Raw genomic sequence first — 22,686 nt, forward strand, 5'->3', positions numbered from 1 at the left:
TTCTTCTTTGCAGTCTCCATTGTTCATTAAACAAATTGCAAAAGATTCACCAACACAGATGTCCAGAATACTGTGGAATTTTGAGATGAAAACAGAGCTTTTTGTATTGGATTCAATGGGGTCCAAATACTTCCGTTTCAATGATTGACGTCACGCACATACGTCATCATACATAGACGTTTTCAACCGGAAGTTCCCCGGGAAATTTAAAATTGCACTTTATAAGTTAACCCGGCCTTATTGGCATGTGTTTGGCAATGTTAAGATTTCATTTTTGATATATAAACTATCGGACTGCGTGGTCGGTAGTAGTGGGTTTCAGTAGGCCTTTAAACCATATCCAATTGTATTTACAATTCGCAAAGTACGCAAAAACACTGTTTAAACATCACAAAATGCCACCAATTCAGTCAGCCATTTCGAATATTGCGCTCTGAATATCTTTAGCTATTTTTGGAAATTGACATCACAGAAGTACAGAAGCACTCTGACAATGTTGTCTGACCAGTCATACTGCATATATGCAATTGGAAAGATATGTGGTGTTTTTCATTCACAATCCTTATGTAAGACAAGAACCCATATGCTTGGCTTTTTTATGCATTCAAAATCGTTAATAAATAGCCAAAAATGTATTCACCAGATCAAGGGACCTCTGTTGCGCTCATAATACTTTCTCTAAAAACATCCAGAAACTGCCAACAATATTTCATTTACATGCCGTGACCTGAAAATTAACCAAATATGACAGAATATTTTTTATTATAAACGCCAATGCAGATGGGACTATTTTAGCGGCGCATTGATAGCAGTGAGCTAATGCTAGCTTACGCTGCTATTGTTGACACAATGAGCCGACGGCTGCTGCTCAAACTTGCTAAAAGTAAATTGTAGATTATAAATCAAGCAGCTTTCACCTGGTAGTAGACAAATGTGGCCATGGTCTGACAGGCTGGTCGACTTTGACAACCATTAAGATGGCGAAATAGACCCCACAAGATGCTTCCTGCAGGAACTTTTTTTTAACTCTTCGTGAGGATTGCGATTGAATATTTATCTAAACAGAATTATGTGAGCGTCACGTCGGTCCGCATCCCAGCGAGAGTGGAAATATTACATACAGTAAGAGTTTGTTTTATTCTGGTTTGTTATTCATACTTGCCAACACTCACGATTTTCCCGGGAGACTCCCGAATTTCAGTGCCCCTCCTGAAAATCTCCCGGGGCAACCATTCTCTTGAATTTCTCCCGATTTCCACCCGGACAACATTGTTGGGGGCGTGCCTTAAAGGCACTGCCTTTAGCGTCCTCTACAACCTGTTGTCACGTCCGCTTTTCCTCCATACAAACAGCGTGCCGGCCCAGTCACATAATATATGCGGCTTTTACACACACATAAGTGAATGCAAGGCATACTTGATCAACAGCCATACAGGTCACACTGAGGGTAGCCGTATAAACAACTTTAACACTGTTACAAATATGCGCCACACTGTGAACCCACACCAAACAAGAATGACAAACACATTTCGGGAGAACATCCGCACCGTAACACAACATAAACACAACAGAACAAATACCCAGAACCCCTTGCAGCACTAACACTTCCAGGACACTACAATATACACCCCCGCTACCACCAAACCCCGCCCACCTCAACCCCCCAAACCCCCATCTCCATCTCCCGAATTCGGAGGTCTCAAGGTTGGCAAGTATGTTGTTATTGTTAGTTTGTATGTTTAGCACCTAGCAATGCTGCGGATGCTAGTGTCACAATGAAACGGCATCCATCACTCGGCTTCTAAAACTTATTGCTCATCCTCTTTGTGATCCGGCTCAAATATATCAAGTCCTGGATTATATACTTCCAAAAGTAATAGTTGTTGGCTCTCACAAATTTTGCTGTATTAGCATTAATGTTGACAGGAAAGGGATCTTTGGTTCCTAGCGCGACGTCGAGGTCCTGTGACTGGCTTCCTTATTATCTCTCAAATTGGCTCGGGAATCTCCGTGATTGATACTATTTTTATCATATCTATTTATTCGCAAACTTTGGAAGTCTTTTGATGTCATAAATCGGACATATATGATAATAGCTTCAATATAGAGGCAAATTATTTTTCCAATCTACTGGTAATTGAACACACTGCCTTGTGGTCTAGATAATAGGTATTGGATATGATATGGCGTAAATTTAGCGTACATTTTGCTTTCTGACTATGTCTGGAGAAGGTTATTTTAAATACAAATTAACCCCTTTACACAACTCCCCCTTGAGCTTGCTGACCTTGCTTCTCTTCCTTGTTCTTCTTCAACATGTCCAAGTAGTAATTTTGGAATGGTGCTGTCTTTCGGTCGCAGTTTAGCGGATAATCCAACTTCAAACTGGTTCATGTTGACAAAACAGTGAAATGATGTGGAAAAATACATAAAATAAAATATAAATAAATACATAAAATAAAGTATTCTTATTTTGTTGATTTGGAAAAAGCAAATCTATCCACTTCTGTCTGGAAAGTTAAACAAAGCTAACTTCCCCTCACCCCCAAACATTTTCTTGGAGCCATTGCTCAGCATGCCAGCACTGAAGTAGCGCACAGCTTGAAGCAAAGAGGAGCGGACTGCCCAAGAACCATCCAAGTACCATCATTTTCAGACTATAAACTGTTACTTTTTTCTCCCTTTGAACCCTGTGCTTTATAAAATCTATACAATTTATGGATTTTTTCCAGGTTTACAAGCTTCAAATGCCACCAATAAATTTACCCTCATCACATCAAATCAATTAAATTGCAGAACGGGTCACAGTGGACCGAAGAAATTGTTCACATTAAATGAAACACACTTGCACTATCATTCCATTCAGCACGTTATGGACTCATGGAGGAGACACAACAAAATGCACACGATGCAGTCCCAAAGCTGAAGGCGATCAACATGAACATCGAAAAAGGAATCAGCCGTCACACAAAACGGAAATCCACCACCACTAATGGGCCCCAAAAGGCCGGACTGCTGCGCATCAAAAAAAGACAACTTCAGTGATTTCAGGAGGAGGAGGAGAAGGACGAAGGCCGCCCTCAATGACCTCTACAGGCGCTACTGTACTTACAGGCACTGCCCTTTGGTAAAATTGTGAATGAACAAAAGCGCCTGTGTTAATATTTCATGTGTCACGCGTGCACCATATAGACTTGTGCAGCCAATATATGTAAACAATTAGTAGTGGGTATTAGGATTATCTCAGGGAGAGCATGTCCCAAATCCAAGATGCTGTATTGAGGCATGTTAAAAAAAATAATGCACTATGTGACTTCAATAATAAATATGGCAGTGCCATGTTGGCACTTTTTTCCATAACTGGAGTTGAAGTTGTTCTCTTATATTGGAAAACCTTGTTTTTGATTGATTGATTGAAACCGGTATTAGTAGATTGCACAGTACAGTAAATATTCCGTACAATTGACCACTAAATGGTAACACACGAATACATTTTTCAACTTGTTTAAGTCGGGGTACACGTTAATCTATTCATGGTAAAGTTACATTGTTTAATGCATCCAGCGGGGCATCACAACAAAAATAGGCACAATAATGTGTTAATTCCTTGACTGTATATATCGGCATCGGTTGAAATCAGAATCGGTAATTAAGAGTTGGACAATATCGGAATATCGGCAAAAAAGCCATTATCGGACATCTCTAAATTAAAACCATAACCAAATGATTGATCATTCACGCTGAGAGCTGTGTGTATTCCCCCATCCCACCAGCGCCATGCATCCTGAGCTCATAAACGGATGAAATGAGATTTTAGTTAAGGAACTGGTCAGTAAAATACAACTTTTTTTTTTACACAAACTGCACTGCGCACTCGTAACTACGAGGGTCGGACGGAATATTGAACAACAATTTAATGATTAAAGTAACAAACTTGCCATTCAAATAATATTCTGTTCGTTGACAAGAATTTACAGCCACAAAAGCATATTTAATCTATTTATTAAGCAGACGTAACACAAACCAGTGAAATTTTCAAAAATGCTGCCATAAGAGCTTACAAACTGCTGCTGCTAGCCTGCTAAGCTAACAAAAACAGCTCAAACCCAGACTACTGAGTGGGCTCACTGATGTCACACGTCCCTAGGCAACAGGCACCGCCTTTTAAAAGGCACACACACACACTACTGAAATGTATCTTAACTGAAATATGCCAGATATTTAAAGTTTATTTTTGAAGACTTTTTTTTTTTTTCTGAGTAATTAATGACATTTATTAAAGAGTAATTCCGTTTGCAATTCAATTACATTTTTGGTAAAGTAAAGAGAAACTACAATTAATGACTTTTTATGAGTAATTTTCAGAACACAGCCTGTCATACAGCATCATAAGCAGTTGGCAGGTTGGCGTTCCTGGCTTAAATATTTGTGTGTATGTCCTATTATGATATTTACCTATAAAAACACTATTGTTAAAGGTCAATTATTTTTGTGTTGCTGCTGACGTTTAAACATGTCCTCTTAAACTAGGGCACTTTATTTCACAGTTTGTTCTATAGTGTTTTTGTTAGCTGAAGAATTGAGCATAGCTAAATGTATTTTAAAGAAGCCTATATATATATATATATGTATATATATATATATATATATATATATATATATATATATATATATATATATATATATATATATATATATGTATGAAATACTTGACTTTCAGTGAATTCTAGCTATATATATATATATATATATATATATATATATATATATATATATATATATATATATATATATATATATATATATATTTATTTTATTTACATAGAAAAAAAATAAAAATACTTGAATTTCAGTGTTCCGGTGGCTATCCATTAGATGGCAGTATTGTCCTGTTTAACTTCTCCGTTCATGATGAGTATATCATTTCGGCCACCGTGTTCAATGGAGAAGTCTGTTCTACAAAATTTACAGGCAGCATACACCTTCCCCTTCGAACTGTCTTGGATGAACTGAAATTCTTGTTTCCATTCATTTTGGAACTTGCAAGCGTATTTCCTCATCTTGCTCGTCGACGGCGTCGCCACGTCTGTAATTTCCTCGTTCTTCTGCTTCGTCTCCTTGTTGTGTGCGCAGTTGTGCACTCTACTCTCTAAAAGCCCTAGATGTTATGACGTCATTGGGCAGGCAAGCTGTTTATATTGTGGGAAAGCGGACGTGAGAACAGGCTGTCCCCACGCAGGTCCGCATTGAGCTGGAGGGGGCGTGGCCTCCAGCTCCGGCTGAATACCGGGAGTTTGTCGGGAGAAAATCTCTGCCGGGAGGTTGTCGGGAGAGGCGCTGAATACCGGGATTCTCCCGCTAAAAACGGGAGGGTTGGCAAGTATGATTATATTTGACTTTTCTTATAATATTTCTAAGGCTCTTTCTTTTTTCTTATATCAAAACACCTCTTAGGTTGGGATCCTATAATACAAAACCTACTTTTCTTACTTGTTTTTGTGTATTAGGTCTCCCCATCAGTCCCCAGAATTGAAAAACAAGGCAGCACGCACAATCATGTGTGCTTACGGACTGTATGCTTTGCAGACTGTATTGATCTATATTGATATATAATGTAGGAACCAGAATATAAATAACAGAAAGAAACAACCCTTTTGTGTGAATGAGTGTAAATGGGGGAGGGAGGTTTTTTGGGTTGATGCACTAATTGTAAGTGTATCTTGTGTTTTTTATGTTGATTTAATTTAAAAAATATATATATAATAATAATAATAAACGATACCGATAATAAAAAAAACGATACCGATAATTTCCGATATTACATTTTAAAGCATTTATCGGCCGATTATATCGGCAGGCCAATATTATCGGACATCTCTACTTATGATGGCATTGTGATTATATGTGTAACTTGTTTAAGTGATAATAATGAAATTGTAATATTTAAGACATTTAATATTGCTACAAAAAATCTTCTGTGCTACAAAAAAAATCTTCTGTGATACTTTTTTTTTCATTTAGTAACACCAGTGCTATTAGTGAAAATGCTAGGCGTACGCACTGTACAGTATGTGACAAATATTCGTTTAGGTTTCATAATGCTCCAAGCACGGTTGAGTGTTACCTTTATCCTGCGGATGCTGACGATGGTCTCTGACACTTTTTCGATGGCCAGCGGGAAGAATAACGTCACTGTTATCTTGATGGTTCCGTACAGGGACATGGTGACAAACACTCGGCTGGCGCTGATGGTGTTGCCCAGCACTGCATAGACCGCGAAGGTGGCAAACACCACAATCTTACTGCTGGCGAAGAAGGATGCCATGTTGAGTCCTCGTAAGTAAGAGCTCTTCATGATCTGGTTGATTTCCTTTCTGGGGAGACGAGATCAAACAAGCACATGATTATTTCTACCAGAACGTGACTTGACACCTATTAAGTCAGGAATTAAGACTGTAATCGTCACTGGAAAAGGAAACGTCCAAAACAGGAGCTGTACGACAACGACATAGCTTGTTTTTTGCTAAAGAATATTAATTATACAACTGTTTCTCAAAACTGATGTTTTCAGTTTTATATATGTTTAAAGAAGGGGTCAGCAATGTTCCCTCTAACTTTTCATGTGTGAGCAAAAGCAAAAACACCCTGAGCATTCAGTGGAATACAGACGTGCACACTGTGGCCATACCAGCAGCACATCCGTCTCAAACCTGACATAAGACTTGAAGTGTCTTATTATGATAATCAAATGACAGCAGTCATTTTCATGAGATTATTTTCCAACATAAGTGATTTGGCCCACTTAAATATATATTTTTTTATCAGCTATCTACAAAACCCAAAACCAGTGAAGTTGGCACGTTGTGTAATTCGTAAATAAAAACAGAATACCGTATTTCCTTGAATTGGCGCAGGGAATATAGTATTCGCACGTCTAGAATTACTGCCGGGTCAAACTCGTTTCTCAAAATAATTAACGCATGCTTGGCCTTATCGCCGGTTTATTATTGAAGCCGGATCAAATTAGTTTCGCAAAATATTAATTTTATTATCGCTTGTCTATAATTTTCACCGGGTCAAACTCGTTTCGCAAAATATTTAGCATATGGCTAGAACTTCCGCCGGGTCAAATTCGTTACGTCACGAGTGACGCATCTGTCCTCATTTTCAAAATGGAGGAAGCTGCTTTCAGTAGTTTACAATCGCACAAAGGAAAAAAGATAAAGAGCTATTCAGTAGGATTTAAGGTCCAAGCTATTGAATACCGGTACAGTATGCTAAAGAGAACAGTAAGCAGCTATGTTTTATTAATATACCGTAGCTGCGTGTGTGAAATACTGTACAAGTCATTAAATGACTCCCGCCTCCTGGTGGTAGAGGGCGCTGCCGCGCTAGTGATCCTTCTTGCGACTTCCGGTACTGCAGAAGAAGTGAACACACGCAGCAAGAGATTTTTTTTCTTCCTTCTAACATGGAGGATTACATACCGGTATCTAAAATAAAACAGTTTTCTAAACTGGACTTTCAATCGAAGCAGGAGGTAATAATTAAAGGAATATCTCCATCGAGACAGAGACTTTTAAAACGGAAAAAAGAAAATAATGAAGACTTCTATAAACAAGTTATCGATGCTTTTGGTCAGAAGGAGCTGCAAATGGACTCCATTTATAAGTACAGGTAAGACCATAATAACGTTTTTTTTTAATTAAATGTGCTTTTCATGATGGTATGCTTACATCACACTCAAAGCGCACGCCTAAATTTTATGGATTCCTTTTGGTAAACGCCGGAGTGAGAAGAGGTTTTAAAATAATTACCGCATGCACGGCCATCCCGCCGGTTTCCGGTAAACGCAGGAGTGACAGGAGGTTTTAAATTAATTAACGCCCCTGCGGCTATTCAAGGAAATACGGTACAATAATTTGCAAATCCTTTTCAATCTATATTCAATTGAATAGACTGCAAAGACAAGATACTTAACATTCTAACTGGAAAACGTTATTGTTTGCGAATATTAGCTTTTTTGGGATTTGATGGCTGCAATATGTTTAAAAAAAACTCACACAAGGGGCAAAAAAGACTGAGAAAGTTGAGGAACGCTCATCCGCTGGGCCCGAGCTCATCTATGATGGACTGATGCAAAGTGGAAAAGTGTTCTATGATCTGACGAGTCCACATTTCAAATTGTTTTTGGAAACTGTGGATGTCGTGTCCTCCGGACCAAAGAGGAAAAGAACCATCAGGATTGTTATAAGCGCAATGTACAAAAGCCAGCATCTGTGATGGTATGGGGGTGTATTAGTGCCCAAGACATGGGTAATTTACACATCTGTGAAGGCACCATTAATGCTGAAAGGTACATACAGGTTTTGGAGTAACATATGTTGCCATCCAAGCAACGTTATCATGGACGCCTCTGCTTATTTCAGCAAGACAATGCCAAGCCACGTGTTACAAAAGCGTGGCTTCATAGTAAAAGAGTACGGGTAATCAGGCCTGGCCCTAACCAATCTGGCGCCCTAGGCAAGATTTTAGGTGGCGCCCCCCCACATCGGCAGTGAAGTGTATATACTCACAAGAAACCGAATAGCTTTGTCTTTGACCTTTTTTTTACTTAAAGAAAGCAAATTAACATATTATATGAGAATGTTATGTTATGATTATCTTTAACCGAATCACAGCAGTGCTCAAATTAAAAAACAGCATTCCCTCTCATGTGATATTGCTTAATTAACATTAATGATGTGCACTTTAACAACTAGGCTTACAACTATACCTAATATATAAAGGGGTGGAAAAGTGACTATTACCTGCAGGGCAAACATTAGCTAACCAGAAGGCAATAACAATGTAAACAAAAAACACCTGCTTAAAAGATCTAATACGAATGTCCCTGAGGAATGTAAGGTGGGAGTACTGTAATTACCTAACGTTACATTATTATTTTCCATAACAATTTAGCCCCCTCCACAATATTAACCCGACGTTAAAACAGAACTAGCTATTTATTGATTAGCAATTGCCGAATCATGTAACATTAGCTAAATGCTAAAAAGCCAGGTTATTATCACATTCTATAACAGACAAATAATTTCATGTAGGCTAACGTTACCTACCTGCCACCTCTGTCTTTTTCTCGTTTCTCCTCCTCTTCTTTTCTATTTTTTCTTCCCTGGGCACCTGACAGTTTTGGCCGTTTTGACATCTTGTGTTTATTTTTTGATGTGGTAAAAGTCATAATACTGGAAGGGAGGGGGTGCACCGTGTGGGGGGATGGGGGGGGGGGGGGGGGGCGTAATGTTGTAACAAATAATATTTCTATTAAATAGGCATTACTTTGCATTTTAATTAACGTGGGATTATTTTTTGTATTTAGAAATAATAGTACCAACTTTTTTTTTTCTTTTTTTTTCTCCAACATTTGTGGCACTGGCGTGGCGCCCCCTGATGGACGGCGCCCTTAGCATTTGCCTATACGGCCTATGCCACGGGCCGGCCCTGCGGGTACTAGACTGGCCTGCCTGTAGTTCAGACCTGTCCCCCATTGAAAACGTGTGGCGCATTATGAAGCCTAAAATACCACAACGGAGACCCCGGACTGTTGAACAACTTAAGCTGTACATCAAATAAATATGGGAAATAATTCCACCTGAAAAGCTTCAAAAATTGGTCTCTTCAGTTCCCAAACGTTTACTGAATGTTGTTAAAAGGAAAGGCGATGTAACACAGTGGTAAAAATGCCCCTGTGCCAACTTTTTTGCATTGTTGCTGCCATTAAATTCTAAGTTAATGATTATTTGCAAAAAAAATTAAGTTTCACAGTTTGAATATTAAATATCTTGTCGTTGCAGTCTTTTCAATTGAATATAAGTTGAAAAGGATTTGCAAATCACTGTATTCTGTTTTTATTTATGAATTACACAACGTGCCAACTTCACTGGTTTTGGGTTTTGTACTATAGTATTCTATGCCTGGGTGGGGGTCCTGCTTTGGAAAGAGTGTGTACCCCTTTCAGAGATCACATTTAGTTCCCCTTAAAATATTCACATGTTGCGAGATTAAGTGTACATTCCTGTAACTTTCTGTTTGTATAATAAATATTTTTATTAGCAATTCTGTAATCTAGTAACATCATTTCATGATTAATATCCAAAAATGTACATTCTTAATAAATGACAGTAGAATAAGCACACATCTGATTGAGGAGTCATAGTGTAACGACCTGGAATTTACACCTATGTGTAGTGTTGGAGTTGTCCAACTTTTTGTGTGGCCATAAACGCATCAGTGGCTAATTGCCATGAGTGCATGTGTTGGTGCAGGCTTGGTTTGTACGGTAGCCAATGACCAGTTTTGCTAGATGGAAGTACTTTAAGAATTGTGTTGGTGTGGTTATGGCCGACAAACAATTTTGCTAAATAAAGGGATCAATGGAATCCCTGTCCTCCTTAAAGCATCTCAACATACGTTACAATAATTTAAGTGTTGACAAACATTGTTTTATCTGTTGTGGCCAACTTTCGTCACCTGTTACTCACAGTTGCATTGTAAAATCATACAAAACAATTTTTCGGCTATTCGTCCATGTGGGTTCTATACACAGGTGCTACCAAGATGGTCGACTGACTGCTGCCATTGACAGAAGGTCACCTGGCACTAATTATCTTCTCAAGACATACGATCAGGTTCTCATTGGTGAACGTGAAGGGACAAAGATGCTGATACGTGGACATGAAGGGACAATGAGCTGATGTGGCTGTGTGGACTCCTGGTCTGACTATAAAAAAGGATTGGATTGCACCAGTGATGATCAGCAGAGTCTTTCTCATCATCACAGCATCACCATCTTCTCGCTTTAACATCTTAGATATTTAGTAAAAGTAATGTAACTTTAGGCACATACACTATATTGCCAAAAGTATTTGGCCACCTACCTTTACTCACATATGAACTTGAAGTGCCATCCCATGGAATTGTCCAAAATGTTTTGGTATCCTGGAGCATTCAAAGTTTCTTTCACTGGAACTAAGGGGCCAAGCCCAACTCCTGAAAAACCAACCCCACACCATAATTCCTCCTCCACCAAATTTCACACTCGGCACAATGCAGTCCGAAATGTAGCGTTCTCCTGGCAACCTCCAAACCCAGACTGGTCCATCAGATTGCCAGATGAAAAAGTGTGATTCATCAGTCCACAGAAGGCGTCTCGAATGCTCTAGAGTCAAGTGGCGACATGCTTTACACCACTGCATCCCACGCTTTGCATTGGACTTGGTGATTTATGACTTAGATGCTCGGCCATGGAAACCCATTCCATGAAGCTCTCTGCATACTGTGCGTGGGCTAATTGGAAGGTCACATGAAGTATGGAGCTCTGTAGCAACTGACTGTGCAGAAAGTCTTTGCACTATGTGCTTCAGCATCCGCTGACCCCTCTCTGTCAGTTTACATGGCCTACTACTTGGTGGCTGAGTTGCTGTTGTTCCCAAACTCTTCACTTTTCTTATAATAAAGTTGGCTTTGGAGTATTTAGGAGCGAGGAAATTTCACGACTGGATTTGTTGCACAGGTGGCGTCCTATGACAGTTCCATGCTGGAAATCCCTGGGAGCGGCCCATTCTTTCACAAATGTTTGTAGAAACAGTCCCCATGCCTAAGTGCTTGATTTTATACACCGGGCCAAGTGATTAGGACACCTGATTCTCATCATTTGGATGGGTGGCCAAATACTTTTGGCAATATAGTGTATATTAGTAGCAATTAACAAATATCAAGAACATTCCTCCTTAGTGGTTAATAGCTGGCTTGAGTTTTAAAATCAGTGCATTGTGATGATAGGTGCTTGGTTCAAATCTGTTTCATGCTTCTGTGTAGTTTTTTTTTTCCGGGCTCCAGTACTCTGGAATACCCTACTGGTAACAGCTAGATGCAAAGTGAGATGTGTCAATCCTTTATTTGTATAATTTTGATGACAATGACTGACTGTTTAAAAAAAACAACTAATTTTCATGAACTGTTTGCCATATTCATCAAAAATACATAAAAGAAGGCTTGAAATATCTTGAGTTGCATTTTATGAGCTTAAGTCATATATTAGTTTCCCCTTGTAAATTTTAATTGCTGCAATCAACAAAGTTTTGCATAATATTCTATATTTTTTGGTTTCATAAGTATATGACAACAGTCAACCCTTGTTTATTGCGGTTAATTGGGGCCGGTGTCGTGCGAAATTCTGTATCCCTGAAATATTTTGTATCCCCTGTCGCTGGAGGTCGCATTGGGGCGGAGCTCTGTGCTTTGTTCAGACAGCGGCAGCACTTCCGTGTTATTAGCGATGTCAATGATTATAAAAATTATGTATCACCTACTAACTTTTTTTGTAATTAATAAAATGAGTCCAAATTCACAAGTTTTGTACAATGCCAAGTCTGGACATATAATCCATATGATGTTAGTACATAGTTTGAGGGACGTACGTGGGACACATATTTTCTGGCATAAAATACGTGTTGGTTTTTTTTGGTTTTTTTTAACATGGAATTGAGTCTACTCTGTAGTGTTTGTTCCCACTATATATATAGATACAGATAATTGTTTTTGGTGCTAAAAAAGAAAGGTTTAAAGTCGTCCAACACCTTCAATCACTGTCCCTGAAAACCTCAAATAAAGCCAGAAATCTTGGGGTTATTTTAGATTCTGATTTACATTTCGACAGTCACATCAAATCAGTAACAAAATCGGCCTACTATCACCTCAAAAATGTAACAAGACTTAGAGGGCTCATGTCAGCTCAAGACTTAGAAAAACTTGTACATGCCTTTATTACCAGTAGGCTAGACTATTGTAATGGTCTCCTTGCCGGTCTTCCCAAAAAAACTGTCAGGCAGCTACAGCTTGTTCAGAACGCTGCTGTTAGAGTTCTAACAAAGACCAAAAAATGTGAGCACATTACACCAATTCTTAAATCCTTACATTGGCTCCCTGTACATCAGAGAATTGATTTCAAAATCCTCCTGCTCACATATAAATCACTACATGGTCTAGGGCCGAAGTATATCACTGATATGCTCCCACTATATAAGCCCTCTAGATCACTAAAATCTTCTGAGACCAATCTGTTAGCGGTTCCCAGAGTAAACTCAAATCAAGGGAGTGCATCATTCAGTCACTATGCAACAAATAGCTGGAATAAACTTCCTGAAGATGTCAGTCTCTCCCCAACTCTGACTACTTTTAAAACTAGACTGAAGACTTTTATGTTCACCTTAGCTTTCAGCTAAATCTTTTAATCTTTTAACTTTTAACGTCCGCACTGTTTTTATTTGTATTTTTATTGTCTGCATTTTAATTTTGCTTTTATTTTCTTTAATTTCACTTTGTTGTCTGTGAAGCACTTTGAGTCTGCCTTGTGTATGAAAAGCACTATACAAATAAAGTTGCCTTGCCTTGCCTATATTTATGTTATTTTATAAGCTATCAGAAGATGAAATAAATAATAAACCAAATTACAGGATGTTATTAATGTAATTTGCAGAAAATAGCAGGCTGACCAACCGCTCTGCAGCATGACACTATATACGATAGAGAAGCTTGTCATGTCACATGTTACACCAACAACATTTTTGACAGTCAAAGCAAAATCGTAGTAATCCACTGTGGAGGGGGCGTGGCCTGCGGACCTGCAGCGAAGCGGGGTGTGCCAGGACTGGCTTCGAGATCAGCGACAGGTGCGTAGATGACCCAGCTGTGAGTGTGAGTGGCTGATCACCTGTCGCTCTGTTAAAGACAGCAGTCGGGAAGGAGAGGGGAGAGTAGTTGATGGCAGTTGGTGAAGCACAAACGAGAGCGAGAGAAACCGTTTGTGTGCTCGATTGAGACTAAAGACAATTGCTGAAAAGCACAAAAAGACTTTTGCACAATCCTGCCAATAAAGCACTGTTGTACCCATGGAAGAGCCTGGCATGTCGATGATTGGTGGTCCAAAGAACCCGGAGGTGCAAGACCTCCACATCCACATGTTGTATCATTGACATCGCTAATAACATGGAAGTGCTGCCGCTGTCTGATCAAGGCACAGAGCTCCGCCCCGTGCGCGCTCCCGCGGCAGGGGACACAAAATATTTCAGGGATACAGAATTTCGCACAACACCGGACGTGATTGCATTGAAGTATTCCCGCAAAGTCGTATTATTATTATTAAATCAAACATTTTCATAGGTACAGCAAAAAAAACTGTTTACAACCTTCTAAATACATTTTATTTTACATTAATATAGGCCTCTAAGCATCAAATAACACCCATATAGTCACCTTTACACCTGTGTGCCCCAATATAGTAGCTTTAAGTGTGTTCTACTGTAGATTACAGTATACACCAGTATTCCAGAGGATCCTCCAAGCGTCATTGCTATAGCCGTCGCCCAGCCACTAAAGCACGACCACGACGTGGAATTACATTGTCACATCCTGGGTACTTTCTCTAAATTAGTACTGGGCTTCCATGTGTAAAACAACCGCAAAAAATTGGTCAACTTGACACTCGCACCTTCTATAGTTAGCTTTGATGTTAGCTTTCTGTGTCATTTTGTATTTGCGTTATCATTCCACGACGCCCACGCCAAAGTTGTGTTATTTATGTTGAAGATGAAGTGCATCTAAAGAGTTAATTTCCACTTAAGCTGGACAGCTGTAAACAGTTGCTCGCTGATAGCTGTCTCAGTTCACCTCAGGTGACGCGCAGACTATCGGATGCCACGTACAGCTGTTGTCTTTTGACAACGCTCTCGTCAAAGTCTCACCAATGTGGAGATGTTATTGTCGATGAAGCAGGAGTTGAAGATGAAATCCATAAAAAAGTTATTTTACCAAAAGGTGGTCAGCTTGAGATTGTCGCAGTGAAGATGGAGTAGCGCCAGGATTAGTTCTGTGTTGTTTACATTGTAGAGTTAACCCTTAAAGGCCTACTGAAACCCACTACTACCGACCACACAGTCTGATAGTTTATATATCAATGATGAAATCTTAACATTGCAACACATGCCAATACGGCCGGGTTAACTTATAAAGTGCAATTTTAAATTTCCCACTAAACTTCCGGTTGAAAACGTCTATGTATGATGACGTATGCGCGTGACGCCAATCGTTGAAACGGAAGTATTTGGACCCCATTGAATCCAATACAAAAAGCTCTGTTTTCATCTCAAAATTCCACAGTATTCTGGACATCTGTGTTGGTGAATCTTTTGCAATTTGTTTAATGAACAATGAAGACTGCAAAGAAGAAAGTTGTAGGTGGGATCGGTGTATTAGCGGCGGACTACAGCAACACAACCAAGAGGACTTTGAGATGGATAGCAGACGCGCTAGCCTTGACTTCCTCCGTCTCCGGGCCGCCGACCGCATCTATGATCGGGTCCTTCGTCGCTCCGCCGATCACTGGAACGCAGGTGAGCATGGGTGTTGATGAGCAGATGAGGGCTGGCGTAGGTGGATATCTAATGTTTTTAGCATAGCTCTGTGAGGTCCCGTAGCTAAGTTAGCTTCAATGGCGTCGTTAGCAACAGCATTGTTAAGCTTCGCCAGCCTGGAAAGCATTAACCGTGTAGTTACATGTCCATGGTTTAATAGTATTGTTGATTTTCTGTCTATCCTTCCAGTCAGGGGTTTATTTCTTTTGTTTCTTTCTGCATTTAAGCACGATGCTATCACGTTAGCTCCGTAGCTAAAGAGCTTTGCCGATGTATTGTCGTGGAGATAAAAGACACTGTGAATGTCCATTTCGCGTTCTCGACTCTCATTTTCAAGAGGATATAGTATCCGAGGTGGTTTAAAATACAAATCCGTGATCCACAATAGAAAAAGGAGAAAGTGTGAAATCCAATGAACCCTTTTACCTAAGTTACAGTCAGAGCGAAAAAAGATACGTCCTGCACTGCACTCTAGTCCTTCACTCTCATGTTCCTCATCCACGAATCTTTCATCCTCGCTCAAATTAATGGGGTAATCGTCGCTTTCTCGGTCCGAATCATTCTCACTGCATTGTAAACAATGGGGAAATGTGAGGAGCCTTTCAACTAGTGACGTTACGCTACTTCCGGTAGGGGCAAGGCTTTTTTTATCAGCGACCAAAAGTTGCAAACTTTATTGTCGATGTTCTCTACTAAATCCTTTCAGAAAAAATATGGCAATATCGCAAAATTATCAAGTATGACACATAGAATGGATCTGCTATCCCCGTTTAAATAAAAAAAAATTCATTTCAGTAGGCCTTTAACCAAAAACAGAAGTCGTGCATGCAAAATATATAAAGTTAAAGTTAAAGTTAAAGTACCAATGATTGTCACACACACACTAGGTGTGGTGAAATTTGTCCTCTGCATTTGACCCATCCCCTTGTTCACCCCCTGGGAGGTGAGGGGAGCAGTGGGCAGCAGCGGTGCCGCGCCCGCGAATCATTTTTGGTGATACATAAAACTAATAAAGAATAAGACAAATGCTGTACTGTAATATGTATGACACATGAATAAAACTTTATTTACCACTTAGTTTACGCCAAAAACATATAGAATATTCTTCTTTTTTTTTTTTTAAGTAAAAAAAATTTTAAACAAAATCCACAATGCGGTGGTGAAGCCGCGGCATTGGAAGCACGCTGCATAGCGAGGGACAACTGTATATTGGAGGCATTATGAAGTCACCAACTGAGCTTGTTTTTTTGTTTTTTTAATAACAGCTGGTGACATGGATATGTTTAACACAGGAGTGTGGGGGAGTGTGTGTTTGAAAACATATGTTGGTGAAGATGTTGAATCAGTGGGGGTGACATATTGAAACATATTGATGACATGAGCATGAGTTGTGTTGTGACAACATGAGCTTAGACTTAATAACAATTAAGTGAGACTCTGACAAGACAAGGAATGCAGAGGTAGGTTTGAAATTTGAAACCACTATGAGCCAGGCCTCAAACTGTGCACTCAAATGCACACAAACTCATTCCACATCTCACATACTGTAGATGCCTCAAGGCAAATAACAGCTTGAAAATTAAAAAACGACTTTCTAGCTTATATTTTTGACCTTCAAATTCCAGGATAATTTTTTAAAAACCTAAAAAAGCCGTACCAAAGTAAAAATAAAGCTGTTATTATACTATTTAGAGTACAAGCTTGGCTTTTGGCTCTTTTGAAAACTAACAAGCTAAAGTGCAAATAGCTTGCAAGCTAAGCATTTCATCGCTAGCACGTTCTTCCCTCACCTGCTCCATTACCTGTATCTGTGCTGAAAGCCTTGCAATCAAATCGTTTCTAAAGACAAATCCACCTCAGTAACTTTTATTTAGCTCTTTCCTCGTCTGTGATTCTGCTATCCGCTGCGGGTTCCTACTCTCACCTTCTCCACTGCTGAAACATTTGAAGAGTTCAGATGCAAAAACAGATATCTTTATTTTCCTTGTTTAGAGTAAAGCAACGTATTTTGGGGAGATTTTCATGAAATAGCCATCCTGCTGATGTGGGCTGCAATTGATTCGTTTCCAACAAACAAATTAATAGTCTCAATTTGAAAAATTACTACAAAAATTTAATTTTGATCATTTTGTACAAATTTTGCAGCAAAAAAAGATACTATAACTCCAAACAACATTTCTTTGCAAAAACATGATCACTGATATTGGATGACGTCGTCAAATTTCGATGCACTGATTGGTCCTGATGGAGTGAAATGCGAAAGATAAGTCACTTTTGCGGAAAATTACATTTTACCTCCTGATAGAAAATGGTGTAAACTATTTAGTCAAAATTGGCGGCATGTAACTTGTCGGTTTTTGCGCCTGAACTCTTCATTTATTCATGCGTTCATCACTTCCAGACTGGATTCCTGCAACATCATTACCAATGGTCCATCTTCCAAAGTCCTCCAAAACTCTGCTGCATGCCTCCTCACTTCTCCTGACCCACAAAGCCATCCACAACTTGGCCCCCTCTTACCGCTCAAGCTTCACACTCCTCGAAATTTCTGTTCCAATAACAAGCACCAGCTGTCTGCTCCTCACAGAATCCAACACTGAACCTGGGTGGACCGAGCCTTCTCTGTCTCCACCTCCTTCTGGAACTCTCTCAGATAACAAACCTCTCACATGTCACAAACCCACAATTTTCAAAAGACATAAGACGCACTTCTTCAAAACTGCTTTTAATATTAGACTAAACATTCCCTAATCCCGTATTCTCTTTTCTTTTGTTTATTTTATGATGATTTAACTTGTATTTTTTGCACGCACGTGCGCAGACTTTAGGGTGGCAAGTGCTCAATCCAGAAAAAAGGGCACCCGTCAAAAAAGTATTCATAAAAGTATTATTGTTATTATAAATTTTTCAACTAATATGGTAATGATTAGGATTTCAAATAAAACAGAACTCTTTAAGGCAGGGGTCTCAAACTCAAATACAGAGTGGGCCAAAATTTAAAACTGAACAAAGCCGCGGGCCAAGGTTGAAAAAATAACCTTTTAATAGGGACCCAAACAAGTTTTGCATTGAATATTGAACAAGCAAGGCTTATATAACTTTATAGTGACATGCAAAATCGAGTTTCAAATAATAATAATAATAATAATTCAAAAATATCAATGGCATATCAAATCAAATTTAAATAAAATTGAATGCCTCTTTTATATTTGCAGCCTTCTGAGGTAAATATCAAAATAAACTTTTTCCACAGGCTAGTAATAAATTTGAAAATAAAATAACAATAATGAATGAATCAAACATTCAAGCCTTGAAGTAGCAAGAGAAAGTGCATGAATAAAACGTTAATTATTGCTCAGTTTGCTACACTGATTTGCTTTAACACTGAATATGGAACAAGCAACGCTTATATAACTTAATAGTGTAAAATCAACTTTCAAAAAACAAACAAAAAAACATCAATGGTATATTAAATAAAATGTAAATAAAAAATGGAATGCCTCTTTTCAATTTTCAGCCTTCTGAGGTAAATATTAACTTTTTCCACAGGCTAATACATTTGAAAATAAAATAACAATGAATAAATCAACCATTCAGGCCTTTTTACTGCTCAGTTTGCAACACACTGATCTAATCTGATGTGCCCAAGCCAGATACCTGCCATCTTTTCTGGGATGCTAGTTCATTAATGTCGGGGCTCAGGTGGGGGCGGTTGGGGGGGCGGGGTTTGGTGGTAGCGAGGGGTGTGTATTGTAGCGTCCCGGAAGAGTTAGTACTGCAAGGGGTTCTGGGTATTTGTTCTGTTGTGTTTATGTTGTGTTACGGTGGGGATGTTCTCCCGAAATGTGTTTGTCATTCTTGTTTGGTGTGGTTTCACAGCGTGGCGCATATTTGTAACAGTGTTAAAGTTGTTTATGCAGACACCCTTAGTGTGATCTGTATGGCTGTTGATCAAGTATGCCTTGCATTTACTTATGTGTGTGTAGAAGCCGCATATATTATGTGACTGGGCCGGCACGCTGTTTGTATGGAGGAAAAGCAGACGTGACGACAGGTTGTAGACGACGCTGAAGGCAGTGCCTTTAAGGCACGCCCCCAATATTGTTGTCCGGGTGAAAATCGGGAGAAATTCGGGAAAATGGTTGCCCCAGGAGACTTTCGGGAGGGGCACTGAAAATCAAGAGGGTTGGCAAGTATGAGTATTAGCGGTGAATGCGGTGTTACAGCGGCACCGCCGCTGTATAATACCGGCGGGCCAGCTCTAATGTTAATTTGATATTGCCTCTAGGGCCAAATGAAATTACACGGCGGGCCAAATTTAGCCAGCGGGCCAGAGTTTGACACCCATGCTTTAAGGGAACTGCACTTTTTATTTTATTTTGCCTATTGTTCACAATCATTATGAAAGACATGACAACGGATGGATTTTTTAATGCATTCTAACTTGTAAATAAAAGTAAATAAAAGTCCGCTTATAGCAAAAACAATGGGAGCCCCTGTATTTCGCCCATAAATTCCAATAAATAACCATTCAAAAAGCGCCAACATTACTCCATCTACATTTTGTGGCTTGAATGTTAACCAAGTATTAGTGATATCGTTGTTATATGCGCTAATGCAGCCAAACTATTTATAGCGGCGCTGTGATCACTTCCGTGTGTGCCTATAGGCTCTATTGTAAGCACATTTTTGATCGCATTTATTTAATATTTCGAATGCAAAGAATAATAACATCCATCGTCATGTCTTTCATAATGATTGTGAATCCTCCATCCATTATTTTCTACCGCTTGTCCCTTACGACAGTGGTCCCCAACCACCGGGCCGTGGATCGATTGGTACCGTGCCGCACAAGAAATAAATTTTAAAAAAAATTGTATTTTTTTTAATTAAATCAACATAAAAAACACAAGATACACTTACAGTTAGTGCACTAACCCAAAAAACCTCCCTCCCCCATTTACACTCATTCACACTCATTCGCACAAAAGGGTTGTTTCTTTCTGTTATTAATATTTCTGGTTCCTACATTATATATCAATATAGATCAATACAGTCTGCAGGGATACAGTCCGTAAGCACACATGATTGTCTTTTTTTATGACAGAAAATAAATACAAATACCTCCCCGCCCCCCGGTCCGTGGGACAAATTTTCAAGCGTTGACCGGTCCGCAGTTACAAAAAGGTTGGGGACCACTGCCTTACGAGGTCGCGGGGGTTGCACACGGGCGGAAGGCGGGGTACACCCTGGACAAGTCGCCACTTCATCACAGGGCCAACACAGATACACAGACTACATTCACACTCACATTCAATCAGTAGGGCCAATTTACTGCTGCCGATAGGCAAAATTGGAAAAAAAAAAAAAGTGCAGGTCCTCTTTAAACTTTTCTACTAGAACAGTGAAACTGAAGTTAAATTATTGGCTTGCCCATAAATCTCCGTCAGAATGGATAGCTCAGTTGTTATAACACTAAGGAGATGTAAATTTAAGGGACATAGATTCAAGTCCCGAATAGGTTATCTTTTCTTTTTACTAAGATAACGACAATTTTTGATGATAATGTACACCAATTTTTTATCATTTGTCCCCAGGAAATATATTGAATTGCAATTGTTGACAAGTATGCCCTCTCTCCTTTTATTAAACACGACAGACATCAGTAAACAGCTGGACATGGCTTTGAGTTGTTTTTCTATTTTGTTAAAGGCCTACTGAAACCCACTACTACCGACCACGCAGTCTGATAGTTTATGTATCAATGATGAAATCTTAACATTGCAACACATGCCAATACGGCCGGGTTAACTTATAAAGTGCAATTTTAAATTTGCCGCTAAACTTCCGGTTCGAAACGCCTCTGAGGATGACATATGCGCATGACGTAGCCCGGGGAACACGGGTATGGCTTCCACATTGAAGCCAATACGAAATAGCTGTTTTCATCTCATTCTGGATGTATTCTGGACATCTGTGTTGGTGAATCTGTTGCAATTATGTTAATTGCATTATGGAGAAAGAAGCTGAGCAAGCAAAGAAGAAAGTTCTCGGTGCAAAGCGGACGTATTTTGCGAAGGAAGTCAGCAGCAACACAACACAGCCGGGGGTGTTTCATTGTTTACATTCCCGAAAGATGCAGTCAAGATGGAAGAACTCGGATAACAGAGACTCTAACCAGGAGGACTTTTGACTTCGATACACAGACGCCTGTAGAGAACTGGGACAACACAGACTCTTACCAGGATTACTTTGATTTGGATGGCAAAGACGCAGACGTGCTACTGTGAGTATGCAGCTTTGGCTTCTAAACATTTGATCGCTTGACCGTACGTGAGCGTCACGTACGTAACTTTGTTTAAATATATAAGCTTTATGAACCTTGGGTTAGGTGAACGGTCTTTTGGGCTGAGTGATTGTGTGTGTTGATCAGGTGTTTGAATTGTATTGGCGTGTTCTATGGAGCTAGGAGCTAGCAGAGGAGCTAGGAGCTAGCATAACAAACACGTAGGTGTTTTTATGCAGGATTAATTTGTGGCATATTAAATATAAGCCTGGTTGTGTTGTGGCTAATAGAGTATATATATGTCTTGTGTTTATTTACTGTTTTAGTCATTCCCAGCTGAATATCAGGTACCGTGAGTAGCAGCTGCGCTTCCAAACATTTGATCGCTTGCCAGTACGTGCGCATCACGCACGTAACTTTGTTTAAATATATAAGCTTTATGAACCTTGGGTTAGGTGAACGGTCTTTTGGGCTGAGTGATTGTGTGTGTTGTGCAGGTGTTTGAATTGTATTGGCGTGTTCTATGGAGCTAGGAGCTAGCATAGGAGCTAGGAGCTAGCATAACAAACACTGAGGTGTTTTTATGCAGGATTAATTTGTGGCATATTAAATATAATCCTGGTTGTGTTGTGGCTAATAGAGTATATATATGTCTTGTGTTTATTTACTGTTGTAGTCATTCCCAGCTGAATATCAGGTCACCCCCGGCTCTCACAGCATCTTCCCTATCTGAATCGCATCCACTCCCCACTAGTCCTTCACTTGCACTTTACTCATCCACAAATCTTTCATCCTCGCTCAAATTAATGGGGAAATTGTCGCTTTCTCGGTCCGAATCTCTCTCACTTCATGCGGCCATCATTGTAAACAATAGGGAACTTTGCGTATATGTTCAATTGACTACGTCACGCTACTTCCGGTAGGGGCAAGCCT

The 22,686-nt window shown here is 39.5% G+C and overlaps 1 protein-coding gene across 1 annotated transcript in view; it reads right to left on the minus strand.

Moving 5' to 3' along the window:
• The window catches only part of LOC133654038 (ATP-binding cassette sub-family C member 4-like), a 115,801-nt gene that overhangs the window by 46,651 nt on the left and 46,464 nt on the right, over positions 1 to 22,686 (minus strand). Inside the window, exon 8 of the mRNA XM_062053989.1 lies at positions 6,125 to 6,374. Coding sequence (XP_061909973.1) covers positions 6,125 to 6,374 — 250 coding nt within the window. The remainder of the gene's footprint in view (positions 1 to 6,124; positions 6,375 to 22,686) is intronic.

Source organism: Entelurus aequoreus, linkage group LG07, assembly GCF_033978785.1.
Source record: "Entelurus aequoreus isolate RoL-2023_Sb linkage group LG07, RoL_Eaeq_v1.1, whole genome shotgun sequence".
Lineage (NCBI taxonomy): Eukaryota > Metazoa > Chordata > Actinopteri > Syngnathiformes > Syngnathidae > Entelurus > Entelurus aequoreus.